Below are 24355 nucleotides of genomic sequence, written 5' to 3'. Positions count from 1 at the left end.
TATTCAGCTTAAAAAGTTCTTCCACAGAATGATTGCAATGGCTCTAACCCTTTGCTGCTAAACACACTACACCAACTACCTATCACTGGTCAACACATCTTGGTTGAACTAGATAGTCTAGGCATTTCAACCAGTGAATGAGGGCAGAGCTGCAGGGTTTTAAACCCTGGAAACCAAGATCACTAGAGTGGCATGCAAACAACCCATCCCTAACCATACAAAGAATCAATGCAGCTAAAAGGAACTCATTCAGCAGGGTGTACATGATGATGAAACAAATCTGGTGAATGTCTACCTATAGACCTCAGAAGCTGCAATTGGGTCCTACCTGGTTAAAACTCTGGTGCCATGTAATGATCTTCTCATCAATGGAGAAATCACTGCCCAGTGGTGCTTGGGGATCCATCTTCCCAACTTTCACTCTTAAGAAGGACTTATTTGGGAAAGTCACCCAGTTGATAATATCAAATCCACCTTCTAGCTCACGTTTCTCATTAAAAAAGACACTGTCACCAGCACTGTTGTTAAACAAGATATTCCTCAGGAAAGGTTGAAGCTTCAGTGGAAAAAAGAGAATGGTAAATTGGGTAGAAATAGAGAACATACTACAAAGATTCTGTTTTCTCATGCTGGGATCAATTCACAGTATTTGTTGAAACTCCCCTTGAATTTTAAGGGAGACATGCCTATCTAAATTCCATTTTAGAAACTAAGGGGAAAAAATTACCTCGAAGTAGTAGCTGCCTTCATTGAATGTAAGTAAACCTTTTTAGTTTTTCAAATTTGTGTGGTTTATTCTTAGCAACAGGTAGAAAGTGAGGAAATATCAGCAGAACACAAATAAACAGGTATAAATTGTGAAATTTCATAATTCCTAGCTTCCGGGACGGTGCAAGTTGGATAAGTGGTTTTACTCTGCTAAAAAACGGGCTTCACAGCCTGTTTGGTCTCATATTTTCCCCACACATTTTGGGCAGGAGCTTTAAATTTTAATTTACATATTTAATCCTCAACCCATATCCATCAATCCTAAAATCAACATTTCCATTCAACATTTTTCAGTACCTGCTAAAAACATACAAGCATTGCAATATTGGCAAGACGTTTGGCTTAAATCTGCCAGCATGCTTCCGTACAACTTACCGTATTTTTCGTCCCATAGGACACTCCGTCCCATAGGACGCACCTAGTTTTTTTGGGGGGAAATAAAGGACAATTCCCCCCCCCTTTATTTCCCCCCCAAAACCAGGTCGGGGAACAGCGGGATGGCGCGCTGCACCTCCTCGCTGTCCCCCGAGCTTGTGGGGCTGGCCTATGTCTGCCCAAAGTGCGGGGCGCTCTGCTTCAGCGCACCCCACGCTCCGTGCAGCAGGCTGCTATCTGCAGCCTAGGGAGCCCTGCGGGAGTTCCCACAGGGCTCCTCAGGCTGCGGATATCTGCCCGGCGCGAGGGGCGCTGTGCTTCAGGGCGCCCCACGCGCCTGGCCGCAGGCTGCTATCCGCAGCCTAGGGAGCCCTGCAGGAACTCCCGCGGGCTCCCCAGGCTTGCTGATAGCTTCCTGAAGTGCACACCAACCCCTCTCGCTCTCCAAGCTTCACGAAAGCCTGTATTCGCCCCATAGGACGCACACAGATTTCCCCTTCATTTTTGGAGGAGGAAAAGTGCGTCCTATAGGGTGAAAAATACGGTAATACAACAAAGACTCTTGAACTGCTTATTGAATTTCAGGAAACCAATGAAAGTGTGTTTTCCTTGACAAACCATAATAAAGTACTTCAGTAGTTTTTATCACAATTGGATAGAAATATATGGCATGTTTGTGTAGGGGGGGAGTTTACAAATGTGTTTGTTAGCACTTTTAAACTTAATTGTGGTATTTCATTGAATTGTGGTATTTCATTTCATTGAAATCTGAACCATCTATTGATAGTAAAAAGAAATATGTAACAAATATCCTTAATTTCTGAAGAGACAACTTTTTATTAGCAATAGATTTCTGCAGCCTATACTCAAGGAACCATGTGTTTGATTCTCACCTTCATTAGGAGCACTTCTGTGCCCTTATAATAATAAATACTGTACTTACAACTTTCCAAAGAACCGAATGAAAAAGCAACATTCTCTGTGGATGTGGAAGCCTCTGTATGTGCTCTCCAAGCACATTATGATTGGGCTATTCATTAAAAAAATGATCTGCTTTCCGTGTTAGACATTACCTGAAAATATTGTGGCTCATGAAGTCCCACATAGTGCCCAAGCATCACCTCTCTATATTTGGTTCTGGATGCCAACATGGCATGCAAAGCATGGGCCACAGCATAGACGGCATTGTAGATGCTGTAGCTTTGGCTGGTCATTTGCATTTCAAAAAAAGCCCCAGGAAGGCTCTCCAGCTTCTCCTCACCAGTGCAGGATCCCTCCTCCGTTTCCACATCTAGAAACTGGCAACCAAATGCCTGTTGCCAGAAGAACCTGATAAAGCCATCGGCCTCAGAGTGGGGATTTAGGTTCAGGAGGAAATGGTGGAACCCCTTAACCTCACTGGAATGAATGGCAAAGGATAAGGCACCATGGAAGTTTTGTATATCCAGATCTCTGTGAAATGTTTCTGATGAGAAATCCCAGTCGGCAGTCATAACCCAGACCTTGTTTATTGGCCTCACACCATACATTACACCTGCTATTAGCATCCACTGCAAAAACTTCATGGTGTAAGTGTCTGCATTTACAACAAACACATTGACTTTGGTTTTGCTTAGGGAAATGGCCACGTCTTGACATTTCTCCACCACATCATAAATGTTGAAAAAATAACTAGCACTTGGCAATCTTTCAATGCTGGCTGCACAGATTTCACTCAAGGAAAATTGGTGTGTCAGTGTCTTCACAAACATTTCTCCTTTATTGTCAGCTGTGACAAAGATCCCAACCCATACCCATTGGAAATACACAAGAAGCTGAACAATCCCATTGTATTGATTTGCTTCACTTGGTGTCATTTGGTATAAGGAAGAAATATGTTGTTTTGCACTCCGTGCTGCAGAATAGGTGATCTAGACATGAACAAAGGAGAGAGAGAAAGAGAGAAGGGGATCAAGGTCATACGATTAGCCCAGCAGAGACAGAAGTTCTGTTTAGCTCCTTGTACTGATTATCGTCTTCCAAAGCAACTACTCTATTCTGAATTTAAAAATGGAAAGCGTAATGCTGGTGGTCAACAAAAGAAGTTTAAAGACTGTCTCAAGGCAAATCTAAAAAAAATGTAGTATAAACACCGACAACTAGGAAACACTGGCCTGCGAGCGCTGCAGTTGGAGAACAGCCTTTACCAAAGGTGTCATGGACTTTGAAGACACTCAAACTCAGAACGCAAGGGAGAAATGAGTTAAGAGGAAGGCATGCTTGGCAAATCCACACTGTGATCAACTCACACCCGGGAACCAATGTCCCCACTATGGAAGGACATGTGGGTCCAGAATTGGCCTCCACGGTCACTTTCGAACTCATTGTTAAAACAGTGTTTATGGTAGAGAATCTTACTCGGCTACGAGTGATCGCCAACGAAGAAGACGAATTTAAGTCTCTGTTTCTGTTCAAGCTGGTCATTTTAGAAACTTTTAACATCAAGGCCTAGTGCCAGAGACTGTTGATTATCCTTCTCCTTCATCCTATTTTTTAATTTTTGGACTCTGACATATGGCCTGTAAGCTAAGAGCAAGTACGATTTGAGAAACAGTAATCCTACAAAGCAATGGGGCTCAGGATCGCTTAGCCCAATCCTAATTGATAATTGTATTCTTAAGAACCTCTTCTGAACCTTCCAAGTGTGATGAGAAGTTCTACATAGAGCTGATACTAGGTCCAGAGAAACTCAGAGAATTTTATATTACACTTGTTCTCCTGTTTTCCACTGGACCTTATATTGGAGTATAAACCATATAAACAATTTCACCATGAGATTAATTGAAACAACTGGAAAAAAAATGTTTGACATCAAGCTCCCCCTGCTTTCATCAGAAGCTTTTCTGTGACGCCAAAATATTTTTGTGTGTGACCTATTTTCCTATTTGCTGTAGAATCATAGAATCATAGAATCATAGAGTTGGAAGAGACCACAAGGGCCATCGAGTCCAACCCCCTGCCAAGCAGGAAACACCATCAGAGCACTCCTGACATATGGTTGTCAAGCCTCTGCTTAAAGACCTCCAAAGCAGGAGACTCCACCACACTCCTTGGAAGCAAATTCCACTGTCGAACAGCTCTTACTGTCAGGAAGTTCTTCCTAATGTTTAGGTGGAATCTTTCTTGTAGTTTGGATCCATTGCTCCGTGTCCGCTTCTCTGGAGCAGCATAAAACAACCTTTCTCCCTCCTCTATGTGACATCCTTTTATATATTTGAACATGGCTATCATATCACCCCTTAACCTCCTCTTCTCCAGGCTAAACATGCCCAGCTCCCTTAGCCGTTCCTCATAAGGCATCGTTTCCAGGCCTTTGACCATTTTGGTTGCCCTCCTCTGGACACGTTCCAGTTTGTCAGTGTCCTTCTTGAATTGTGGTGCCCAGAACTGGACACAGTACTCCAGGTGAGGTCGGACCAGAGCAGAATACAGTGGCACTATTACTTCCCTTGATCTAGATGCTATACTCCTATTGATGCAGCCCAGAATTGCATTGGCTTTTTTAGCTGCCGCATCACACTGTTGGCTCATGTCAAGTTTGAGGTCAACCAAGACTCCTAGATCCTTTTCACATGTACTGCTCTCAAGCCAGGTGTCACCCATCTTGTATTTGTGCCTCTCATTTTTTTTGCCCAAGTGCAATACTTTACATTTCTCCCTGTTAAAATTCATCTTGTTTGTTTTTGCCCAGTTCTCTAATCTGTCAAGGTCGTTTTGAAGTGTGATCCTGTCCTCTGGGGTGTTAGCCACCCCTCCCAGTTTGGTGTCATCTGCAAATTTGATCAGGATGCCCTTGAGTCCATCATCCAAGTCGTTGATAAAGATGTTGAATAAGACCGGGCCCAAGACAGAACCCTGTGGCACCCCACTAGTCACTCTTCTCCAGGATGAAGATGAACCATTGATGAGCACTGGTAACTGGTGACTCTTCCACACTCTAAAGCGAGTGCATCAGTGTCATCTGCTTTGTGTTTGTAACAAATCCTTTTCTCCCTTCACACACATTTCTCCCTTCACTCACACCCAAAGCCTGGGAATATACAATAATAAAACATGTCCCAGTTGTGAATGCTTCAACCCTATTAGAATCATGTTACCTGTGGAATCTTGTAGCAGCTTAAGATGGAATCCATGTAGATTGACGTTTCAGAGTCAAGACCCCCAAAGACAGCTATCAGGTTCTTCTCAGCACCACACTTGTAGTTGGGAACAGTCTTCTCATGGCGAGAGACAAGATTCAAAGTATTCTGATAAGTCATCCTTGCATTGAAGTAGCTGTCATAGATCTGGAACCCCAGTGTGATGTTTAGTAAAATCTTGGCATTCTCATTGACTTCCTTCACAGCAAAGACTAAGGATAGGGCATGCTGGTAGTTCTTTGGCACTGCACTGAAGCAAGAGAAAATGTTGTGTATAATGGGTTTTCCTGCTTTCACTGGTGTATAGTCTGCAGACTAATCCACACTGTCCATCATCAAACCTGTATATTTATTTCATATGGGAGAAAAGGGAGTTTCAATTCCATTAAATATTTGCTCCGTGATGCACAGAATCACCATAGCAAATATATACAGAATGCAAGAAGATGATGTTCAGTACTGTATATAAAGAGTAAACCTGCTCAAAAAAATTGCTAATGCACCCATGGGGATTAGTTTGTGGATTTCACCACTTGTCATCCTTTTCTGTTCATGACGCTTATGCATGAAAATTCATCACTTTCATTGTAAATTTTGCCTAATATACTCATGATTTTATGAAATTTTGCAACAGTTTTGTATGCTGTCTGTAACAAGAAACAGTATGTATTTATAGTGCCACTTTACCCTATCATTTGCATTTTTGTACATGCTGTTTAGATGGAAAACTGCATTGCAGAATTCAGAAAAGTGTGAATTTGAAGGGATAGATCTTTTATTGTTATTGCTTAGTCATTTAGTCGTGCCCGACTCTTCCCCTATTGTTCCAGCAATTGTGAAAGAGGCAGGCTGTTTTTAATTGTGAATGAAATCAAAGTACTCCCCCATCTCTATTTACAATCAGCCCAGGGGTGTCTCTTCTCCTTATTGACTCCAACTCCACCTACTGTTGGTCTCCCTGCTTCCCATCTTACAAGTCTCATTGAGCACCTGCCACCACAAGCAAATTGCTTCTGTTATCTAGTATTTTCCCGACTTGGGACTTTTTTACCCAGAGAATGAAAAATCTTCTTACGCATATTCATCAGCAAGCATTTCATTTGGCTTCTCCTTGAAGTATAGTGGAGTGAAGGAGGGTAAGAATAGCTGTGAAGTGATACCACCGATGATGAAGTGCCCAGGCTGATAATATTGGTGTTGGACATTGATGGGGTCAGTCACACAATGCAAAGCAGGATGTACTGAAAATAGAGGGAACATGATGGGTAGCAGCAAAAAGAGTACCTCTAATATCCTGAGATGAAAGTCTACTCTTCTTAACATTAAAGCACCTGCTTCAGTCTAAACTCATTATCATCCTCCACTGTCAACCTCCACTGGCATCTGTTGCTATGAGCAGCTCAGGCTGTTGGTATAAGTGGTAGATCAGTTCTCATTGGAACTGGGTAGTCTTTATAAACATTCTGAATTTCACTCAGGCATATGTTTGTTGACACCAAAATGCTATGTGGCTATTGCCAGAGGAAGGCTGAATCACAGTGCCTTGAGATAATTTTAGGGTTCATAGTCCCTGGTGCATTGCAATCTAGTTGGCATTATGTGTAATAGAACCATTGAGCAAATAATGTTTTACTCCTCTTGACAAAGCTCTTTTGTCCTCTGTTGTGAGACAGGCAATACAGTGGTACCTCAGGTTACATACGCTTCAGGTTACATACGCTTCAGGTTACAGGCTCCACTAACCCAGAAATAGTGCTTCAGGTTCAGTACTTTGCTTCAGGATGAGAACAGAAATTGTGCTCCGGGAGCACGGGAGCAGCAGGAGGCCCCATTAGCTAAAGTGGTGCTTTAGGTTAAGAGCAGTTTTAGGTTAAGTAAGGACCAAATTAAGTACTTAACCTGAGGTACCACTGTAAATGCCTACGTTCCACAAAACTAGAGAGAAAATCTAACACCCACAGATGGACCATAATGAACATGCTTTGCTGGCAGCATGGCCTGGGTCCATTTTGTAAGAGCTTCATTTCAAAGGGAAGGACCACCTGATGAGATGGTTGATGCAGGAGAACCTCTCCTGCACAGTGCAGTAATTAGTTCAATGTATAACAACAACAACAACAATAATTTATAATAATAATAATTTATTATTTATACCCCGCCCATCTGGCTGGGTTTCCCCAGCCACTCTGGCCAGTTTCCAACCAAATATTAAAAACAATACAGCATCAGACATTAAAAAACTTCCCTAAACAGTTGTCTTTTATAAGTAAAATAGTTGTTTATTGCCTTGACATCTGCTGGGAGGGCGTTCCACAGGGCAGGTGCCACTACTGAGAAGGCCCTCTGTCTGGTTCCCTGTAACCTCACTTCTCGCAGCGAGGAAACTGCCAGAAGGCCCTCAGCGCTGGACCTCAGTGTCCGGGCTGGATGATGGGGGTGGAGACGCTCCTTCAGGTATACAGGACCGAGGCCATTTAGGGCTTTAAAGGTCAGCATCAGTACTTTGAATTGTGCTCGGAAAGGTGCTGGGTCAATTTCAAAAGGATCTTTTAATCTTATTTTAATTCTATTGTGGTTTAATTGCATTTTAATGGTTCTCTTTTCTATGTCTTTAGCTTGTTCTACTTTATGTGTGTAAGCCACACATTGAGTCCCAAACTGGGGAAAAGGTGGGATATATTATGAAGGCTAAGAATAAGGATAAGTGAAATGACCTTTTACCCTGTCCCAAGCTGCAAAGTGCTTTTTAAACCTACGCCAGCAGCAGCACCTTCAGCTTACCTTATTAGCTCATTGGTGGCCAATGTAAGTCTTAATGCAGTGGCATAATCTGTTGTTAATATTCTTCTCAAACTACTGGCTTGGTCACACAGTTTGGTCACACTGGGTGTGAAGCTTCTGGGGCACTGTAGCAGACACCACAACCAGGAAGTCCAACAGAAGGTGAGAGGTGGGGGGTGCTGGATTTTACTGTCACCAAGGGTGCCACTGAAATTTGGACAGTCTAGGAGGCTTGAAGGACATTCTGTTATGGGACGCGGGTGGCACTGTGGGTAAAACCTCAGCACCTAGGACTTGCCGATCTCATGGTTGGCGGTTCGAATCCCCGCAGCGGGGTGAGCTCCCATTGCTCGGTCCCAGCTCCTGCCCACCTAGCAGTTTGAAAGCACCCGTAGGTGCAAGTAGATAAATAGGTACCGCTTTATACCGGGAAGGTAAATGGCGTTTCCGTGTGCTGCTCTGGTGCCAGTTCGCCAGAGCAGCTTCGTCATGCTGGCCACGTGACCCGGAAGTGTCTGCAGACAGCGCTGGCTCCCGGCCTCTAGAGTGAGATGAGCGCACAACGCTAGAGTCTGTCAAGACTGGCCCATACGGGCAGGGGTACCTTTACCTTTACTTAGGAGGCCATAGACTGTTTAATGAGCCCAAGGCCTGGAACAGGCCTGTTTTTATTTGTTTATTTGTTTATTATTTTCATTTCTTTACCACTTTATATTTTTAAGAAAAATCTCAAAGCGGTTTACTGCACATTAAACATCAATAAAACAATCCAGAATCAAAACCTGGCACCAAAAATATGTAACGGAGGAGGAGGCATATGAAGAAGGGAGGTTTGGAGGGTGCCAACATCATAACAGGCCTTTTCTGTGGTGGGTCCCTGTTTGCAGAATGATTTCCCCAGCATATATTTTGGCACCACATGAAAACATTCCTCTTTGGCTGTAAATGATTCTGTGGCCTTTTAAAGCAGGATGAGTTTTGTCTTCCCCCCACCTTACTATTATAAAATTGTTTAATTTGTGTTTTATTCGGTAAACCACCCTGTGGTCTCTTGATGAAGGGGTGTATATAAATTTAATAAATAATAATAGTGATAATCTATATATGACATGGCACAGTGTCCACATGAATCAACTGTAAATTAGTTTTAATGATGGCACTGGAACAATTGTAGAGGGAACATGTTTCTTTGAACTGGAAACCTTTTAAGCAAACATAACTGATGGACAACATTAACCTAACATTTAAACCAAGGAATCTTTATGTAGAGAAAAGCATAGCATTTTGGGAGGGACCAGAGATGTATTCGTAAATATGCCACCTCTGATTTATGGTCAATATCCTATCTTCAGACTCTCATTGGACATATTCCAGCTATTTGCTCAGCAAAATTAAATGGAAATAAAGCGTATTTCAGTCAACTGGATTTACTTCCGAGTATCATGATTTCAGTTGTTTGATTTTTAGTTATTTCTCTTTTTTAGCTGCTCTTTACTGTTCAGTTCAGGTCTGAGGACAATTATATAGCATTTAGGGGAGAAAATACAACCCAGTATCCCTGCGCTGGAGGCCAAGATAGAGAAGATCTCCACAGCCACCATGTATTTTCCTTTGGTGCTCAGAAACGTTGGAACAAAAGAAAGCCAAACACTGCAAAACACCAGCATGCTGAAAGTGATGAATTTGGCTTCATTAAAAGTGTCTGGCAGTCTCCGAGCAAAGAAAGCCACAACAAAGCTGACAAGAGCCAGCAATCCCATGTAACCAAGAATATAGTAGAACATGTGGGCTGATCCTTCATTGCATTCCACTACAATTTCTTCAGGAAGAGAATGCATGTCTAAATCTGGAAAGGGAGGGTCTGTACATAGCCATAGTATGCAAATACCTACTTGGATAACTGAACAGCTGAAAATAATAGAGTTTGAGAATCTTTTCCCCACCCATTTCCTTATTTTGGATCCTGGCTTGGTAGCCATGAAAGCCAAAACCACAGTGAGGGTTTTTGCCAAAACAGAAGAAACAGCTACTGAAAAGATGATACCGAAAGCAGTTTGTCGTAACTGACAAGTCAGTGTCTGAGGCTTGCCAATGAATAGCAAGGAGCAGAGGAAGCAGAGCAGGAGGGAGATGAGCAGAGTGTAGGTGAGGTTCTGGTTGTTGGCTTTGACAATGGGAGTCTTCCGGTGCTTGACAAAGATTCCAAACACCAACACTGTCATTGAAGATAGTGACAGAGCCAAAACAGTCAAAGTGATGCCCAAAGGTTCATCATAAGATAAAAAGTTCAGATATTTCAGAAGGCACTCGTTTCTCTCTTTATTAGGATATTTATGTTCTTGGCATTCAAAACAATCATCCATATCTTTAAAAAGAAAAGAAAAAGTAATAGTATTTTAATCAACCTGCTCTTCCATATTATACTGTATTACCGAAGTATAATAGAGATATAGCATGGACTGATGTTATTGTTGATTATCTACCATGCTGGCAGATTACTAGCTAGTAATGTGTGGCTAGTATGAGGAAATGCTTAGCCCAGAAGTGCATTTGTTTCAAATGCAGGAAAGACCCTCGTAAAGCAGCACCATGAAAAATTAACCCCCCTAATTTCAATTAGAAGGAGTTAAAAGATACATCTCCTTCTTGCCCCTGCTTCCTGGTCATATGCTTATCCAGGTTTAGGAGAAAATGAAAAACCCTCTTATTTAGTATTCCCCCCCCCCTGAACTATTTGACCAGAGGATGCAAAGTAGAGCAGGTGGTCTCTTAGTTGGCACTTGATAGGAAAGAGTGGGAGCCTCAGGGTGGATTGGGTGGGCTGTGCAAATTTCTGTCTAATATTCCTGATGGTGATTGTTGTAGGGTGGCCTAGGGTGGGGTGTGTGTGTGTGTGTGTGTGTGTGTGTGTGTGTGTGTGTGTGGTTTTTCTGTCTCTCAATGAAAGTTTTATCCAGCACTCTATAGGCCTCCCAGCTTCCCTTGCTTCCTGATCTGAAAAAGCCCCATGTCATTCCCCACCCCCCCACCCCTTATTGAAGCATAGGCATGTGGGAAGCCTGCAGACTGCAGTCAACTGGTTAGATTGCTGGCAAAATGAAATAAAATACACTCACGAACACTCTTCGGCCATCACAAATGAAATGTGAATAAACCTTGCAGATGAGAATTTCAGCAAAGTTTCTCTCCTTTGGTCATTTTCAAATGCAATTGCTCATAATGGATCAGCAAAGTTTTGTTTTTTTAAAAAATGGAAGTATTTATTATTATTTAGTGGCATAACCCTATGAGATACAAAATGGTTCTGAACATCCTTTAGAAAATAATGTCTCCTTACCCTTTGCATTTGAAATCTTCCCCTCTGGACATGGAAGACACTCATAGCAACAAAATGGCTTGCCCTCCTTCTTTTTTCTGCTGAAACCTGGATAGCAGTAGTCATTACACAAGGCAAGGGGGATAGCCTGTTCATAAAAGAGAAGAGATAACATTTATAAAATCTCTCATAACAGTGAGGTTGCTGAATTTAACAAAGAGCATCATGTGCCTCTGATAGGGTTTTGTATGTTTATTCAACCATAGCTAACACGAAAGGGTGAGGGGTCAGCACTCTTAGAAGATACCACTTCCTTTTAGCAGGGTGTTGTTTTTTAGTGGGGTCATGCTGAATGAATTGCTGAAAAGATAGGATCTATGTTTTGAGTCATTCGGGAATCTTTTCCCTCACTCTAAATACGTTGAGGTTTCCTCATATGATCACCCTTTAAATTAACCCATTGTCCTCTTACAGAACTTTGTAGAGTTGTAATGCCAGCATGTGCACCGTTTAATACCTGGTAGGCTGGGATCACACTGGGGAAGAGAAGCCTTGGTGAGTAAAACCATTACAGAAAGAAGATACAGTGGTGCCCCGCAAGACGAATGCCTCGCAAGACAGAAAACTCGCTAGACGAAAGAGTTTTCCGTTTTGGAGGTGCTTCGCAAAACGAATCTCCTATGGGCTTGCTTCGCAAGACGAAAATGTCTTGCGAGTTCCTGCGGGGGTTTTTCCCCTCCCCCCTTTTTCTAAGCCGCTAAGCCACTTATCCGCTAAGCCGCTAAGCCGCTAAAATCCGCTAATAGCGCTAATAGCGCTAATCCGCTAATCCGTCAATGGGCTTGCTTCGCAAGACAAAAAAACCGCTAGACGAAGAGACTCACAGAACGGATTCTTTTCGTCTTGCGAGGCACCACTGTATAGCATTTGTGCAATTTCATATTGTCATGAACAGGTTGCTAAATTGTAACAAAAGATCATATGCTTCACAGGGAGGTTGTATTCAGGCTGCTATTGATAGTAACTCGGGAAAGAAGAGGAATGTTTTAAGCACTGACAGAGAATTGCACATTCTTTTTTCAGTGCTGTGTATGTGTGTGTGTGTTAGTGAACTGCTACAAAACAGAATGAAATAGCTTTGTGGTTGTTGTTGTTTTAAAAAAATGGAACAAAAATGTTAAGAATAATAAAAAGAAACATTGATCTCATACAGAATTAGGTTTCCATTCCCTAAGTAATATCTGATTTGGGACTTTCACACAGAAAATGATCCTTTGTCCTCATTCCAATTTATCTTCTCCCCTAAAACCAATCCTTTTTTTCTGGTGGTACTCACCAGTACACAGTATTGGCACCCTCCCCCTACAATCAGTGCTCAGCTGCGTAGGGAGCTGTGCCATGAGCAAAGGCCTGCTGGGGTCTGGTCGCTGCCACACTCACTCACTCACTCTCTCTCACACACACCGGGCTGGCTTGAGCACACAAATCTTGCCCCCCAAGGAGCCTGAGAATGTATGGTACAGCATGTGATGCGCTTCCCTCATTGTGCGCTGTGCACTGCTGCTGGTCGTATGCGTTCTGGTTGCCTAGATGGTGGCACTCACGATGGTCAGGGTAGGAGCCGCTTTTGAGTGCCAGCAACTTTTTTCTAGGAAAAACAGATGCTACCTAAAACTGATTTTACAAAAGGGGTGGGGAAGGTCAAACAATATTTAGTATTTACTCCCTTATTCATTCATATGTTTTAGTTCTATTGCAGCTTTTCACAAATGGCTTTCAAGAGTAGGATTAACTGATCAACTTTGTACCCTAGACTATCCAGTCTGACCCTACCTGGTTCAATTGGTTGTGCCATGTAATCATTGTCTCATTGATGGAGATCTGTCCGTCCAGTGGTTCTTGAGGCTCCATTCTTCCTACTTTCACTTTTAGGAAAGATTTGTTTGGGAAAGTGACCCAATTGATAATATCAAATCCAGCTAACAATTCACCCTTCTCATCAAAGGACACTTTGTCACCAGCACTGTTGTTGAATGAGATGCTCCTAAGAAAAGCATGAAGCTAGAGTAAAAGATGTTTAAGTCAGATTTTTGAAGTGTGAATGTGCTTTATATGCAATGTGCTCTGTGTGGCACTGCCCTTGAGATTGGTTTGGAAGCTGTAGCTGGTGCAAAATATCCCATACACTGGGACAGAGTATGCCTATACTGTATATTACCCCACTTTTTGAAGAATTGCATGGGCTGCCAATTAGCTACTGGGCTAAATTCAAAGTGCTAGTTTTGTCGTATAAAACCCTACACAGCTTGGGACTATGATACCTGAATTTTTTTTCTTACCCCTTATATCAGGGGTCAGCAAACTTTTTCAGCAGGGGGTCGGTCCACTGTCCCTCAGACCTTGTGGGGGCAGAACTATATTTTGAAAAAACAACAACCATGAATGAATTCATATGCCCCACAAATAACCGAGAGATGCATTTTAAATAAAAGCACAAATTCTAATGTAAAAACACACTGATTCCTGGACCGTCCGTGGGCCGGATTTAGAAGGCAACTGGGCCGGATCCAGCTCCCAAGTATATAAGGCATGGGTTTGCCTACCCATGCCTTATAAACTCAATTGATCACTGCACTCTTCTTGGAGGGGCTCCTGCAGAAACCATCTTATCAGGAAGTACATTCCAAACAGTTTAAGAAATTGGCCTTTAGTCTTCTGGCTACAGTCTTTAGTCTTCTGGCTTTAGTCTTCGGCCCAGTATACCTGAAGGATCATTTCCACGCCCATCATCCAACCTGGACACTGAGGTTCAGCGCCGAGGGCCTTCTGGCACTTCCCTCAGTGCAAGAAGCAAAGTTACAGGGAACCAGGCAAAGGACCTTCTTGGTAGTGGCACCCGCCCTGTGGAACACCCTCCCATCAGATGTCAAAGAAATTAAAATCTATCTGACGTTTAGAAGACATCTGAAGGCAGCCCTGTTTAGGGAAGTTTTTAATGACTGATGTTTTAATGTATTTTTTATCTTTTGTTGGAAGCCACCCAGAGTGGCTGGGGTATAAATAAATTAATAATAATAATAATAATAATAATAATAATAATAATAATAATAATAATTGCATATCATAAAACTAAATGTACATTGATGGTCCCATATAAACAAACAAACAAATATTGTCAATTTCATAGTCAGTTCCTAAAAATATAAATAGGCAGTAACATATGGTACATCACCTTTAAAAGACTTGTCTTTGAAATCTCCAGAAGGTCTCTATGCGCAATGGTTCTGTATCTGTTTCTAGATGCATATAAGGCATTCAATGCATGTGCAACAGTGTATACAGCATTGTAAATGCTATAACTTTGGCTGGTCATACTCATTTCGAAAAAAGGTCCAGGAAGTCTCTCCAGCGTCTCCTTTCCTGTGCAGCATCCATTACCCATGTCAGTATCTGCAGTTAATGAACAGCTGAATGCTTGTTCCCAGAAGGCCCTGATAAAGCCATCTTCATCAGAGATGGAGGGATTCCGGATCTGAAGGAAATCTTTGAACCCCTTCACCTCAGTAGAATGAATGGCAAAAGACAAGGCACCGTGGAAAATCTTTACATCCAGATTGTGGAAAAATGGCTCCAATGAAAAGTCCCAATGGGCTGTCATAACCCACACCTTGCTTATGGGAATCATAATATCCGTTTCAATTAGATTGAGCACTACTTGCAAAATCAACATCATGTGAGGATCAGCACTTGCAACACAGACATTGACGCTTGTCTCATTTAGTGAAGCTATTATATCCATATAAATGTCGTAAAAGTTAACCACACCTAAAATGTTGCTCTGTTTTGGCATCCTTTTAGCGAAGGCTGTACAGATACCATTCCGGGAAAAGATGTGGTCCATGGTCTGGATGAATTTTTCTCCTTTATCATCACCCATGGCCAGGATCCCAACCCACTTCCATTGAAAATGGAGCAGCAGCTTGACAATTCCGGTGTACTGATGCTCTTCATTTGGAACCATGCGATATAAGGGAGAGCGCTGAGTTACATCACTCACACCTGGTGCATATAAACAATAGGTGACCTAAGCAAGGAAAATAATGTTTGTTTCCATTGGGGGAAATGTACGCTTAATTATAATAGTAATCGTTTCTTTCATATTTGCTACTCAAAATTGTCCAGGCTAAACCCTTAGGCAACTTCTTTGCCCATTGGTATTTTAGTTTGCCCATAGGCATCTGTTTGGCTGCTGTGAAAAGAGGATTCTGGAACAGACAGACCACTGGCCTGACCTAGCAGGCTCTTCTTATGTTATTATGCATGTGGGATCTCTCGCCACTTTAAACTTCTCACAACATCTCAGAACATCTACCCCTCAAATCTTCCTTCCTTCCTTCCTTCCTTCCTTCCTTCCTTCCTTCCTTCCTTCCTCTGTTCTCATTGTTGTTGGTAGTTCTGATGTTAGATGATGCTAGGAGTTTGCAGGATTTTCCCGCTTATTCAATAATGCATTGAATATTTTCAAAAAGTGAAGAGTCCAAACTTATTTGCAAAATACAAAGATCATTTATAAAATGAATAGCAAATTTCAAACAGCCCCATCTTTTAATCCTTAAAGATTTAGGTGAAGGTAGATGAGAATCAACCAATCAATTTGGTATTCTTTGTTGTTACACTTGCAGGTAAGCATGGACAGGGAGGGTGATCAGTAATTAATGCCTTTCCAGTCCAGAAAAGTAAATGCAAAATGTGATAACTGGGGAATATTTTCTATTTTACTCCTTGCAGACAGAGCCAATGGCAGCCCTGTATCAGGAAGTTTTTAATGTTGGACAGTTGCTGTGTTTTTATTATGTTGGATGCCACCCAGAGTGGCTGGGGCAACTCGGTCAGGTGGATGGAGTTTCAATAATAAAATTATTGTTGCTGCTGCTGCTGTTATTGCTGTGAAATATCACTGGCACACTGTCCGATGCTAAAATTTGGTGCCCTCCACCTCCTGCCCTCCGTTCTACATCCTTGTTGCAGCAACCTGTGTGGCAACAGCACTCAATGCAAGTGAACCAGTTGCACTGTCCTAAAACAATATCTGATAGGGCCAACAATGGGAGATTCTATCATACCTGAGACATGACAAGGCTGCCTATCCTGAAGGGAGAGTCTATGTCGCTGGGTCGGAGAGACGATTTTAAAAGAGTGTTCTGCCACCTTCATTTGTAAAGCCTTCCTTCCTTGAACATTAATCCGATGCCTTCCAATATAGTATATAAGAATATAGGAGTTTTATTTACTTATTTATAATTCCTCTATTAACATACTAACACAATTCAGCATTAATTTAGTATTGTGCATCAGTGTATGCATTTTCTTTTTGGTGCTTCTTTCCTACCCTATGCTTGGTCCGTCTTTCTTAGGCCATCTAGCTCAGAATTAACTATACTGACTGGCAATGTTTCTCAAGGATTTTAGACAGACTTCTCTCCTAGGCCTACATGGAGATGCCGGGAATTAAATCTGGGACCTTTCCTATGTCATCCTACCTGTGGAATCTTGTAGAGGCCTAAGACAGTAGCTATGTGGAAGGAGGTTTCAGAGTCAAGGCCTCCAATGACAGCAATTAGATTTTTCTGCATATCACAGTTGTAGTTGAGAACAATCCTCTTCTGATTAAAGAGAAGATTCAAAGTGTTCTGGTAAGTTATCTGGGCATCAAAGTGACTGTCATAGATATGGAACCCCAAAGTGATGTTCGGTAAGATCATGCAGTTCTCATTGATCTCTTTTACAGCATACGCCAAGGACAAGACATGCTGATATTTTTTCACCATCACACTATAGTAGAGAAGAAGAAAAAACTAGACTCATAATGCATTAACTGGCATTTTGTCTCGATATCACCTTTCTATACTTGACTGCTTTTGTAGGAGCAGCTTTCAGCATTGCCTCCTGTACCTACATCATCTCAACATCAGCAAAGCCCTGCTGGGTCGATCTGATCCAGTATCTTTTTTTCTACAGTGTCTAAGTAGATATCCATGGGAACCCAGAAAACATGTGAGCAATAGCCCTTACCCACTGCCTCTTTCACAGCAGATTATTATTCAGCTGCGTGCTGGCTCTAAACCTGGTTGTAACACCTAGTAATCATTGCTGCTATTTTTCTAGAAAAAGAGGTGCTGGGACTCGCTATAAATACCTCCATTGTTCTCTTATAATGGCAATGACATCCAGCTGAGAGGTGACAGAACTGAGTTCCTGTGAATTCCAGCTGAAAAGAAATCCCTGGTCATCATAGACTAGTAGGTTTCAATAGCCTTTTGAGAACATTTTTGTTGGTGGCCATCTCTACATATTGTGATAGTTAGTTCCATAGTTTATGTTTGGGTAAGCGGTGGTTGTATATTGTCTGCCCAGAATATCTAACCATTCTGCTTCATTGGATGAGCCTCATTTCTAAGACAGGGAGGAAAAGAAATGTCTCCTCATTTGATCCAAACCATGAATAATTTTAGAAACCTCTGTAATGCCCTTGCCTTCCTCAACATTTTCTTTCTAAAGTAAAAGGTTTCAAAAGTTACAACCTTTTACTTATAATGGAATTGCTTCAGTCCTATGATTGAGGTTGCTCTTTTCTGTGTTTTTTTTATAACTCTACAATATCCTTTTCATGATTTGGCTCCCAGAACTGCAGGCCATCCCAAATGTACAAAGGTAGAGTGTACAAAGGCATTATGGTATTTCTGAATCCATAATATTTAATAAAGCCTTTTCAAAACTGTCACACAGAGGGCTGACATTTTAATTGAATCATGACATTGTCAGTCACTGTCATATCAGATCTCATCTCTCTGTGTGTGTTCATAGATAGATAATTTGCTCCAGAGTGAAAGTGAGCTACATTTGTCATTTTAATGCCAATTCAATTTTGGGGAAATATCCTTTCTCAACTCCTCACAATCCCTTTTTATTTTTTACCACCCATCTCATTGCTTAACCTCAAAATATGTCATTTGTGAAGAAGTTAAAAAGCATTGTTCCCAATACAGATCTTTGGAAGATCACCACTCTGATGTCCATTTCTTCTTCCTACTCTCTGTTTTCAGTTTGTCAACCAGTTAATGTCTTATTATCCCATGACTAATTAATTTGTCCAGAAGCCTTTGGTGAAGGCAATATTTTTTTGAAAACTTGAGTATTTTCCAGAATATTGCATGGACACCTTTCTAAATGCTTTCCTTATAAATACTCTCTCTCTCTCTCTCTCTCTCTCTCTCTCTCTCTCTCTCTTATAATATAACCACTGAAGATTCACATAACGGCCTGCTTTTTAATAGCTAAGCTAATAATCATAATTCGATCTCTTGGTCTCACTACAACTAATGCAATACTAAACAAGAAGTTCTTCACAGTTCTCTCCAGTCAGTCTAACCATTATAGTCATTGGAACTTATTTGCTGTTTTGATCCTGTCTGACAGCAATGATAATTGGGGTGTATGCATTGGGCCAGAGAGGGGAAAGCTAAATACATAGTCATAGGGTTGGGTTTAAATTCTAGAAGTATGTGGTGTGAGATAAATTATAGAATCAAGTCTAACAAGGAAACTACATGTGCATCCCCGCCACAAAAAATTGAACACCATTCCCTCCAGTATAGAAACCCAAGTGGTTATTTTTTAAAAAAACAAATCATTGCTAATAGGACCTTTTTATATAATTTATCCAAGGAGAATGAGGCAGCCAATCACTATTAGTCACTATAGCTACATTATACATACAGGTTCACAAAACAGTCAAATGTGTGCAATGGAAAACAAGACAATGGCTTCCTTACACAGGTTCAACATCATACTTTGGTTTTGGCTGTGTTTCGAAGTCTGCACCCTCTGAAAATGAGAAGATCTGGGAAGTGATCCCACCAATGATAAAGCTCCCTGGCTGATAATACTGGTATCTCACCCGGAGGGGATCATTAATGGTACACAAAGCTGGATTCATATTGCAATCAGTTTGAGGCAACAGCAGCAACACCAGGAGTTGTAAGGACACGAAATACCCTGTCATCCAGAAGGAAAAATGGTCTTCCTTTGACAAAGAACTCCCGGTTCCTTTCTTGATCATTCTCATCTGTCACCAACCTGGTTACAAAAGCATAGTCTCATTGAATCTAAAGCCTTTTAATAAACTGATCTGCTACCTGCCCTCTAAACTTAAAGGGGGGAAAGGTCCCCACAAAGGGCGACGCAGTACTGTATGAACTCTCCCCCCTTTCTGACTAGTTCGAGGGCTATTATATATACATATTTAAAAGTATAATATGGCCTGTTGTAGTAAAGACAGTGAATAATTGGGATCTTAGATAATTATACAGGATGAACAAGCATCTCCCCAAAGTATTGCATTCAGAAAGGCACCAGCTGTTGCAGGACTGCAAAATAAATATAGACCATTCCAGTTCTTAATTAGTTTTACAATGTTAGAACAATTGTAACTTCCACTGTTATTGCAGTACCATTTGTTCCCCCTGGAAATAGCATAGGTTTTTGATGCCTGGGCAAGAGGAGTGGAAGAAATCTATAGGAAATTGGGTAGGGTGGGTTTGCCCTGCTTTTGTGGCTCAGATTTTTTTTAAAAAAAATTATTTGTTTGTTTGTTTGTTTGTTTGTTTGAAACATCTTTTGTCTTGTCTTAATAAAATAAAATAAAATATAAATGTATTTCAGTGTCTCAGAGATAAACATTGATTGACTGATTGATTGATTGATTTGAAACATCTTTTTAAAATATTTTTTTTTAAAAAAAATACTTGCCAGGTACTGATTGCAGTATACACGTTTCAGTCTCAGTTTTGGTGCAAGGTGACTAAAGTAATGATGATAGCATCTGACAAGGATTCCCCCCCCCCACAAGGTATAAAATGGACACTCCCCCACAGAGAAACCCTTGCTCTCTAAATTAGGTAAGCCACCTCATCTTGAAAACCCACTCTTTAGTCCTAAATCGGAACAAGTGCTGTTTCTTCCAATATAACTCTAAACCATGGGTTTTCATGGGGAAAATTGGTGGGGCAAATGAAGGTGTGGATGAATCCTATGTATTAGGCTTGGGTCCTAGTTTTCTGATAGGCTGCAGTAGGCTCCAAGTCAGATATGGTCCAAATCTGATAGGTGGTGATCATATTGGCCAGCATGGTCACAGAAGGGTTGGAGTTCAGATCTGATCAGGAAAGGCTGGAAACTCTATGTTGCTACTCAATGAGATGAGTTTGAGATGAGTTTCACAGAGTGGACAACTGACAAGGCTAGCAAAGTTTGGAAGGCAACTGACAAGGTTGGCAAAGTTTGGAAGGCAACTGACAAGGTTGGCAAAGTTTGGAAGGCCTGCTGTGGGTCCTTGGATTGTGAGTGGAGTGCAGCCAAGTGTTGCAAAAGCCATGAGGATAGCATCTGACAAGGCCCTCTTAAAGGTTGTTCTAGAACTGAGAAGCCACCACCAAAATATCTAGTAGCCAGCCAGCCATTTTACATATAATTTATTTGGTGACAGAAATTGGAGCAGAGCCTCTATCAATGAACTTCACGATCAGAGATGTATATGGCAAGGCAATATTTCAATAGCTTGGTCCAAGATTTTATGGGCTTTAAATGTAAGAATGAGAATTTTGGGGGGTTACCATGTCAAATAACCTCATTTGAAATTCTTCTTGAGCAAAATAATAAAACCAAAATAATAACAAAGCTATATTTAGTACTCTAAATATATACCAAACAATCTCTCCGTACTCCATATAAAAGGAAATAGGAATGGGACTTAGCAAATATTGGGTTAACAATCCTCAAAGCAGAATGGACATGGACATTAAAAATATTCCAAAAACATATATTAATGTATATGAATGAGAATTATCTTAAGGCAATTTTCCAGTGATACTAAATTCCACACAGAATTAGTAAAGTTTATGGCCAAAACATGAATAGCTGCAGAACTAGCACAGATTTAATACATATCTTTTGGAGTTGTGAAAAAGAAACACTTTTCTGGACAGAAGTACTAAATAATTATATAAACAAGCACACGCTACAATCTTCCAAGAAATCCTACAATAACTCTCCTTTATTCTGAAGTCGTTAATACTGATTTGCAGCTGATTAAAACACGGCTAATGAAAACAAAACAGTGCAATACCCAAAAAAGGAAAAATAAAGATCCTCTTACTATAACAATTAGTTAAGAAAAAGCTGTCAAACTATCTCAATGATAAAACTTACATAAGAGAGAATGCAATAAATAATAATCAAGAAAACAAATTTATTGGGAGCTGGGCTTTATTTTGACCTTTTGGAGTGACAATGTGAACACGACTTTCCCTTTTAATCTGTTCACCATACTTCACAGTGTGTGTCTGTGTGTGTTTGCTATGTTGCGCCTTTCTTCTTTCACATGTTATTGGTGGCCATCCAACCTCTGCTTTCAAAGGTACCTAGAGAAGGGGGGGATACATATGGCATAGAGCTAAAATAGACCCACTGTAAGTTTGTAAAAATGTCAGCCCTGAAAGCGAGTATACAGAGTAAAACATATTTAGGATTGAACACGAAATAGAAAACTAAACATTTAGCATTGATTAAGTAGTTCAACCAAACTATGACAACTTTATTTAATGGAGTTCATTGGGACAAAGATGCATCCCTAAATATGCCACATCTGATTCAAAGTAAACATCATGTTTCAGAATATCGTAGGGCACATTTGAGATATTTAGTCTGTATACATAAATGGGACTAAAGCATATTAGAAACAGTTGTGTTTACTCCTGAATATAATGATCTCAGTTGTAATATTTTTACTTATTTCTCTTTTTTAGCTGCTCTTTACTGTTAAGGTCTGGCCTCAGGATAATTATGTAACATTTAGGGGAGAAAATGCAACCAAGTATTCCAGCACTAGAGGCCAAGATAGAGAAGATCTCCACAGCCACCATATACTTCCCTTTGGTGCTTAAATAAGTTGGAACAAATGAAAGCCACACACTGCAAAACACCAGCATGCTAAAAGTGATAAATTTGGCTTCATTAAAAGTGTCCGGAAGCTTCCGAGCAAAGAAAGCCACAACGAAGCTAACAAGAGCCAGAAATCCCATGTAACCAAGAATATAGTAGAACATATTGGGTGAGCCCTCATTGCATTCGACTATGATATACTCAGGCAGAGAGTGCATGTCAAGATCTGGGAATGGAGGCTCAGTACCCAGCCATAGCATGCAAATACTTGCTTGGATAAATGAGCAACAGAGAATAATAGAGGTGGAAAATCTTTTCCCCAACCACTTCCTCATCTTGGATCCTGGTTTAGTTGCCATGAAAGCCAAAACAACAGTGAGGGTTTTTGCCAAGACAGAAGAAACAGCCACTGAGAAGATGATACCAAAAGCAGTTTGTCGTAAATAGCAGGTTGGGATCTGAGGCTGGCCAATGAATAGCAAGGAGCAGAGGAAGCAGAGCAAGAGGGAGATGAGCAGGGTGTAGGTGAGATTCCGGTTGTTGGCTTTGACAATTGGAGTCTTCCAGTGCTTGATGAAGAGTCCAAGGACAAAAGCAGTGACTACAGAAAAAGCCAGAGCCAATGCAGTCAAGCTGATGCCCAAAGGTTCATCATAAGACAGGAAGTTTAGGTCCTTGGGAAGACACTGGTTTCTTTCTTTGTTAGGATATTGATCTTCTGGACAGTGGAAACAATCATCCATGTCTTGTTTTAATAAAATAAAATAGAAATGTATTTCAGTGTCTCAGAGATAAACAATACTGAAGTCCACTAAGGAGACTTCTTTATTAGAGATTATGCATATCCCTGCACATCACCATTTAGTTCTACTATGTTTCTCTTCAACTGAGGATTGCACAAGTGCAAAAGCATCTTACACACTCCGGAATTTAAGTTGGGCCACTTATAATTCTAGGTTTTTGTAGGCTTTTCCTTAAAAGAAAGACTAGTCTCCAGGGAATTGGAGGTAATGTCATGTGCTCTTTAGCATAATTGTAATTCTTGTAGAAGTATCGCGTTAATTTCTTTCACCCAGTTACCCATGAAGCTTGAGACATTTCTTGGCTGCTATCTATCTTGCTGAAACAATGATACAGACCCTCTAATGTCAGTATATATGATTGCTCTTAATATGCTTTACAGAATAATGTGTACAACCTCTCTTGTCCGAAATCTTCCCTTCTGGACATTGAGCACAGTCATAGCAACAAAATGGTTCTCCCTCCTTCTTTTTTCTGCTGGAACCTGGGTGGCAAGGGGCATTGCACAATGCAAGGGGCACAGCCTATTCACAGAAAAAGAAGATATAACATTATTATTATTTTTTTTAAAAAAACACCTCCTATGATCAAGAAATTGCTGGTGTCAACAAAGAGCATCATATATCACTGAGAAGATTATGCATGCTGATCAGACTACAGCTCATTTGAAGAGGGTAGGGTTACAGCACAGTTAAAAGTTGCCCTTTCCTATTTGCTGTCTTTTTTGGGTGGGTGGGTCGGTGTGGGTGTGTATGAAATATTTAAAAAAGGAACTCACACTTTGAGTCATTTAAGAATCTTTGCCGTTACTCTGAACTGGCCTTGTATCCCCTTATTGATCCCTAACATTGTTTGATCGCCCCTTAAACTAACCAATTGCTATTATTCTACGTTTGCTTTCTTTGCCTTCAGTCATCTGAGTTTTGTAGAATGCTACAAAAAACTGTGTGTTCGCCACTAAAATAAAATAAAAAAGAGGTTAAAATCAAATGGCATCTTTCCATTTAACCAGGTGGAGTATTTTCAAAATGGAAGTTCGATATTGTTTCCCATAAAACTATAAATAAATAACTCTCAAAGTGGGTCCTTTTGCTACCCATATCAGTCTCTAATGAAAGTTTATCTCCTGCACCATAGC

At 40.9% G+C, this 24355-nt stretch overlaps 2 protein-coding genes across 2 annotated transcripts; both read right to left on the bottom strand.

Annotated features, from left to right (window-relative positions):
• Positions 1-9565: 9565 nt before the first annotated feature.
• On the bottom strand, positions 9566-19537 carry LOC308571850 (vomeronasal type-2 receptor 26-like; the record flags this gene model as incomplete). Its single annotated transcript, XM_081167463.1, has 6 exons — positions 9566-10467; positions 11440-11566; positions 13252-13479; positions 14651-15502; positions 16959-17250; positions 19251-19537. The coding sequence occupies 6 exons, from the start codon at positions 19535-19537 to the stop codon at positions 9566-9568; spliced, it is 2688 nt and encodes an 895-aa protein (XP_081023589.1).
• Positions 19538-22259: 2722 nt separating this feature from the next.
• LOC308571849 (vomeronasal type-2 receptor 26-like) lies at positions 22260-23159 on the bottom strand (the record flags this gene model as incomplete). Its single annotated transcript, XM_081167462.1, has 1 exon — positions 22260-23159. One exon carries the CDS (start codon positions 23157-23159, stop codon positions 22260-22262), a length of 900 nt encoding a protein of 299 aa, XP_081023588.1.
• Between the last annotated feature and the right edge of the window lie 1196 nt (positions 23160-24355).

This window comes from Podarcis bocagei, assembly GCF_964188305.1.
Source record: "Podarcis bocagei genome assembly, chromosome: 13".
Classification (NCBI taxonomy): Eukaryota; Metazoa; Chordata; class Lepidosauria; order Squamata; family Lacertidae; genus Podarcis; species Podarcis bocagei.
The sequence above is the reverse complement of the archived record's forward strand: the minus strand, read 5'-3'. Positions and strand labels throughout refer to the sequence as shown.